A 6,508-nucleotide genomic window follows, 5' to 3' on the forward strand; every position below is an offset into this window, starting at 1 on the left:
TTTTGATGAAATAACACTTGCTCTTTGTAATCTTCTTGTTATTCAAATTTTATGGTATTTCTCTGATTGTCCATGATCTTTCAAATATTTCTTGCAGACTCAGCAATCATATCTAGCACTTGCTGTGTTGATTTCCAGAAACTAGTACAGGGTTTAGACCCCATCCACCCTATCTCCTCTGGGTTCCTTGACTCATATTTTTTGGGGGTGAGCGACAATGAGGATTAAGTGACTTGCCCAGTGTCACATAGCTAGTGTCAAGTATCTGAATCCAGATTTGAACTCAGGTCTTCCTGAATCCAGGGCCAATGCTTTATCCACTGCAACACCTAGCTGTCCCCTTGACTCATACTTTAGTCTGAGATCATACTTGTTAATCATCCATTAATCCCCAGCACCCCAGGGTCCTGTGCTCCTCACCCTGCCACTAGAGTCCATAGGTTTCATTATAATAAAGGATCATATCAAGTAAGGAAGAAAACAATACTTTAATATGACTGCTTTTGGAGAATTTTCAGAAACTTACAGCAATTACCCAATTCAAACATTCCCCATTTGCATAGCTCCTCTCTTCTCTTTTCTGAGACCATAGGGGTTTCTTCCATGCTTAGAGATACCCTACCCGTAAACTTGCAGTTCCTATAACTTGATTCTCCACTCCTTGTGTCTTCATATTTACAAGGTCTGATAGAGCTTGACTGCTATATCACATCAACAGGAGGTATTTTCAAGATGTACTTCATTCATTCATTCTTTCTTTCATTCGTTCTTTCGTTTGTTCTTTCATTCAACAATTTTTATTAAGTATCTAGTCTACTGTGTTAAATTCTTCTTTGGGGGAGATAAAGTAGGATAAGGTACATCTACTGTCCCCAAAATATGTGATAAATATACATTAAGTACCGAATGAGAGATACAGATGATAAATACAACAGAATTCATAGGAGGAAGTGGCTATTTCTATTTTTAAAATAATAAACATTCTAATTTAAAGTTTTGAGTTCCAAATTATATTCTTCCTTCCCTCCAACCCTTCCCCCTGACCTGAGGTGGCAAGCAATCAGATATAGGTTATATATGGACAATTATGTAAAACATTAGTGGGTATTTCTAAGTGATCAGCAGAGGCTTGATAGAGGAGATGGGTCTTAAAGGAAATGTAGTATTGTAGTAGACATATGGGCAAAAAGGTTCTGGGTGGAATGAATTATTTAAGGCTTTGGATGATAAAAAATGAAATAGTATCCTATATTATAGTTTGAGTTTACTTAAAAGTCAGGAAGCTTGAACCAATAGAAATAATTTATTGGAAAGGACAAGCACTGAGTGAAACAGAAGAACAAGTAGATTCAACTGGGACAGGACCAGGGCAGTAATAGACATGGTGCTCCATTCCAGAATTATAACAAGAGATCCTGCTTGGTTTCAGGCCATCACCCTAACAGCTCTAGTTTGACAAACTCTAGTTTGGGTCCATTACAAAGTTTAGGACAATCTGCTTGTTAGGAGCTGACTTGGGCTTTGGTGGGTTGGGGGTGGCACCAGGGTCATATTGAAGCTAACTCTTACTGGCTTATGAGAGTCAATTATTGGATTTATTTTTGAGCTTAATAATATTTATTCCTGTACAAACCATTACAAAACCATCTTTCAGGGCTAAGGAAATTGGGTGGTGGTGGTGGTGATGGGAAGGCTCGTGCTGCCACTCAAGAATAGAATGTCCACTCCCTGACCCAAGAACTAGCCTAGCCTCTGTCCTGAACCTGCCTTGTTCTTCATGCAACCCCCAGATACCCTCAAAAGAGACGAGTCCAGGAATGCTTTATCACATCTCATGTTCTTCATCTTGCTGCTTGCAACAAGACGGCAGACTGAGTAGCTAGGGACATCCACTCTATCCCCGCCAGCTCCTTTGGGGCTGCTCTCCTAGGGAAAAAAACACAGTCAGCAATTAAGTGCCAGGTCAGAAGGGAGGGAACCTGGAACTCAGGTGATCTCTCACTCTCCCTTCCCTCTCCTACTACTTGAGCAGCTAGCTGGCCTTTTGGTTAGTAGGGTTTGAAACCCTCCAGACAGATGTGACGTCCATACAAAATTATAACTGAAGTAGGAATCTCCATTTCCTTTTTCTGGAATCTGGGTACAAGTAGAGCCTGAAGCTGTAAGATCCATTCTAAACTAGCAGAAAAACACTTGGCAGGTGGGAAGAGGACTTCACTGAGGTGAGACTGAGACATCATGGAATTGGGGAAGTGGGATGGGGAACAAATGGAGAAGAGGAGAGGAGACACTGTCGATTTAATTGTTGAGGAGATTTTAGCAGATGTAAGGGGGCAGGGGAGGAGGGGGTGAATCTAGTTGGATGTTGAACCACTCAGGAGTGGGCTACTTCCCTCCCTTCCCTGCCAATCACAGCCTTGGGGAGAAAGAGGTATTGGAAGGACAGGCAAGGGGGGGAGTGGTTGGGAGAAGTCTTTGTCTATCCTGATAGAGCAGAGTTCTTAAGAAATTAGTTTCCAACCCATGCCTGCCCAGGACCAGAATTAGAATGGGAACTGAAGAAGAGAGAGAAAGGAAAGGGCATGGGGTCAGCAATAGAATCCTAAAATGTCTAGGCTGGAAGAGACATTAGAAATCATTGAGTCCAAGCCCTTCCATTTATATAGGAAGAAAATGAGAGCCCTAGGGGAAAGGTCACTTGCCCAGGGTCTAGTAGTGAATTAGCAGCAGAGTTGAGACTAGAACCCAGGGTCTCAGCCCCCACAGCATACAATCATTTCCCTCTCTTTTCTTCCCATTTTGAGTGCCAGGGAAGGGGGGGGGAAGCAAACACTTCCAAGTTCTATGGAGTAAAGAAAAAAGCCCCTGGAAACTACAGGGCCACAGAAATGCTAAGGATTATGCTCAGCTCTCCCATCAGGCTAGGACCAAATGAAGCCAGCTACTGGAGAAAAGGGGAGGCTGTGTCCTGCTTTACATAGAGGACTTGCTGAGAGAGCAGGCCCAGGCTTGGGCAGGGGAAACCAAGACCATCCAAAGTGGCTTGTGCCTGTGGCAAAGGGCATTTTTCTTTTTTCTTCTCTCTCTTCTTCAGTCTCTGCAGTAAGAAAAACACCTCAGGGCCAAAGAAATCAGAACTAAGGTCTCAAGGGGAAGGTCATATGTCCTCCTCCTCTAATTAACTTAGAAATGGGATCACAGCCCTGGTTGGCTGGAGGATACCCCAAGTCCCTGATTCATTAGGAAATGTACCCCAGTCCCCGTTTAGCTAAGATATGCCTCCAAGACCCTGATTGGCTAAAAGATACCCTCAAAGATGCCAAATAACCTGGAGTTCCTGCCCTCCATGCCTTGAATGATTAGAAGAGGCTCCAAGACTGACTAGTTGAGATACTGATTGGACAGTAGAATTCTCCTGAGTCCCAACTGGCCAGGACCTACCCCCTTCCCCCTGATTTTCCAGGAACCTACCCTCTGAGACCTGATGTCCAGGAAGGATGGGAGAAAGTAATGTTGTAGGCCCTAGACCAGGAGGAGAAAACCCTCTTCTCAGTGATGAAGCGGTGGTGATTGCCCTTGCGACTCTGCTCATTCTCGATGTAGGTGACGCATTCATCTGGCCCCTCGGGTTCGTAGTAGTGATAGGGCATCGGGTGGGGCTGGGGCTGCTGGCTGCAATAGTTGGGTGGTACCATCCCATAAACATGAACCTGGTCACAGAGCTCCACAGCAATTACCATGGTAAACCAGCCTGTGCTCAGCCAGGATCGAGACTTCTCCCTGTCCTTGCCAGTCTCACCCCGGAAGAGGTCATCAAACTGACCCATGTGAGCGGGCGAGATGGTATAGGCGGCCATGTTGGGGAAAGTAAGACCCACCCGCTGGATGACGCGTAGCAGGCTGCCATTGGGTTTCTGCATTTTGCTGGGAGGTCCCCAGAAGATGAACACAGTTTCCGGGGTCTTGTTGACAAACTCTTGGGGCTTCTGTAGTACACGGTCCATGCTGGAGTGAGCCACAACTCGAAAGGTGGTCTTGCTACCCACGTCCACCTCGTAGCCTGTGGTGGGCGCATCGTTCATGCGAATGGTACACTCTGCCCGTTCGATCTCTGCTCCCAGCTTTGTGCCCAGAAGATGACTTGAGCTGGTGATGATCACACACTGGTGACAGTGGGAGGTCAGTGTCTTGTTACCAAGGACTGGGACATAGCTGTCGGCAGTAGCCCACTTCTTCAGGTTGGGTGGCCGGTGGAAGTAGCCTCGAAGAGAACTATAGGAGAAGACGCCATTGACGCTGTTGGAGTTGTAGAGGATGAGGAGGGTGATGAGCGCAAACAGGGCTCCTAGTGCCACTGATCGTTGGCCCTTATTTTTATCCATGTCTTTCCAGCAGTCTTGGGATGGGAGCAGTTTTCCGGTCACCTGGGGGAGGGGGGAAAAGGGTCACACCTCCACCGGGAAGTGCCTGTACCTGGTCCCGCTCACATGACGCTGCTGCTGGGCCCCTGGCGCCTCTGCAACCCCGGAGCCTCTACTGGCCCAGGCTCCGCTGCAACCAGGGCTGGAGCCCGAGCCAGAGCCCGAGTAGTGCTAGAATTATTGGATTTTTATTGTGAGCATTTATCTCTCTGAAATAGTCAAACAATACTCACCAAGGTTTAACTTACTGTTTCGTTGATAGTTTAGGCTTAAATGATGGAGAAAATTTGAATAATTCAGATTAAACTTAAAATATTGTCTTGCTTTTTGGAGAGCTGGTTGTTAAACATTTATTAGCACACCCTTGGGTAGCACTGATTTTAACCTAGAGTTCTTGAGTTAGGGTTAGAACAGATAAGATTCTCTCTGCATCATGCTTTGAAGTAAATACATATATCTAAAATGGATGGAGAAAAACCCCATCTTTTGTGTTGTGAATGGCTATCTTTCTAGCCTCATTTAGTTCTATGATTTCCTTATGACATCCGGACATAATGCACTGCTTTGTCTTCTCATACTTCCTCAATTTTTCCACTGTTCAGCATTCTGGAAGAACACTTAGTCTGGTGCTCAAATGAATCACATTCCAGCTGGTTCCCTGGTGGTACTCCTGTCTGTCATGAGTTTGATTCATTAAAACTAAACCCTTCATTGCTATGAGGATTAAGATGACTTGAAATAAAATTAACTTTCGAATGCAGCAAGAGCCTTCCATTACTGAATGCAAGGGAGTTGTGAAAACCTGGGAGCTTGGTTGGCAAAATTTAAATAAATAAACAAGTCTCTGTAGCTTACAGCCAAGTTTAGAGCCCTATGGCTGTCAGAAAATCTGATGGAGGTGCTTCTTGTCATCTATGAAAGTCTTTGATCAATGGCCCAAGCCTACTTCCTCCCCAAAGGACAACTGACTACACAACTCAGAAAGACAGTGATCAGGTAGCAAGGAACCTGGTCTCTTTGTCAGTGCTTCCCCACAGCAGCACAAGAGTCAGAACTAAAAGGTAGCATGTCCCCACTCTATATATATTCTATAGTGGATGGACCATTGGGGACTGAAGCCAGAGGATCCTACATTAAGATCTAGAAGGGACTATAAAAGCCATATAGTCCAACCCTTTCATTTTATAAATAAAGAAGCTTGGGATCCTAAGGTTTATGTGTCTTACTCAAGGTCACAGAGGTAATAAGTAATCCAACTGACAAATCTAATCCTCTTTCTACCACTCTGTGGGTGTGAGCATGTCTGTCACTCACTAGCTGTAGCTGGACAAGATGCTAACCTCTGATGCTGGACAAGATGCTAACCATCTATAAAATTAGAGCAGAAATACACTATCTTGTACATAGTTGTTGGGAAAATGAGTATTTTATAGATTGGTAATCATCATATAAACATGAATGATCATTTAACAGAATGTTGGATATTTCCAGAGTCAAGCTCACAAGGTTCTAAGATTAGTTTTTAAATGAGAGAAGGAAACTCCAACAATGGGAAGCATGTTAATTCAGTTAAGGGTAGGGGATGGCAGGAAGAATAGAAAAAAAACAAATAAGAAAAGTATGGGGACACAGGACACACAGTAGAGCTTCCATAAATGCTCATCTATTAGTTGACTGGTTAATTGAAGAGCACATTAGGAGAATAGAAATAATGCAATTCAACTTTTTCCAACAACCTACTTACAGAACATCTGTAAAACTCCTCCTTCTATTAACATATTCAGAAATTCTCTGTTATAGGATACTATAGGGGAAGAGAAATCAATATTAACAGGTTATGGAAAAGTTATTAAAAGCCATACCTGTACCTGTATCTGTATATATATATATATATATATATATATATATATATATATATATATATATATATATATATATATATATATACACACACACACACATACACATGTGTGTATGTGTGTATGTATGTATATGCATATATATGTATGTATATATATGTGCTCACATACAAACCTATGTATATTGTGTGTGCATGTGTAAGTATATAATCTAATTGACTCTATCCT

The 6,508-nt window shown here is 43.3% G+C and overlaps 1 protein-coding gene across 1 annotated transcript; it reads right to left on the reverse strand.

Annotated features, from left to right (window-relative positions):
• Positions 1–1,841: 1,841 nt before the first annotated feature.
• On the reverse strand, positions 1,842–4,382 carry LOC122747530 (alpha-N-acetylgalactosaminide alpha-2,6-sialyltransferase 6-like). The gene is made up of 2 exons (XM_043993488.1): positions 3,472–4,382; positions 1,842–1,926 (listed from the first exon to the last, which is right to left on the reverse strand). The coding sequence occupies exons 1-2, from the start codon at positions 4,380–4,382 to the stop codon at positions 1,842–1,844; spliced, it is 996 nt and encodes a 331-aa protein (XP_043849423.1).
• Between the last annotated feature and the right edge of the window lie 2,126 nt (positions 4,383–6,508).

This window comes from Dromiciops gliroides, chromosome 3 (genome assembly GCF_019393635.1).
Source record: "Dromiciops gliroides isolate mDroGli1 chromosome 3, mDroGli1.pri, whole genome shotgun sequence".
In the NCBI taxonomy this organism is placed as follows: Eukaryota; Metazoa; Chordata; class Mammalia; order Microbiotheria; family Microbiotheriidae; genus Dromiciops; species Dromiciops gliroides.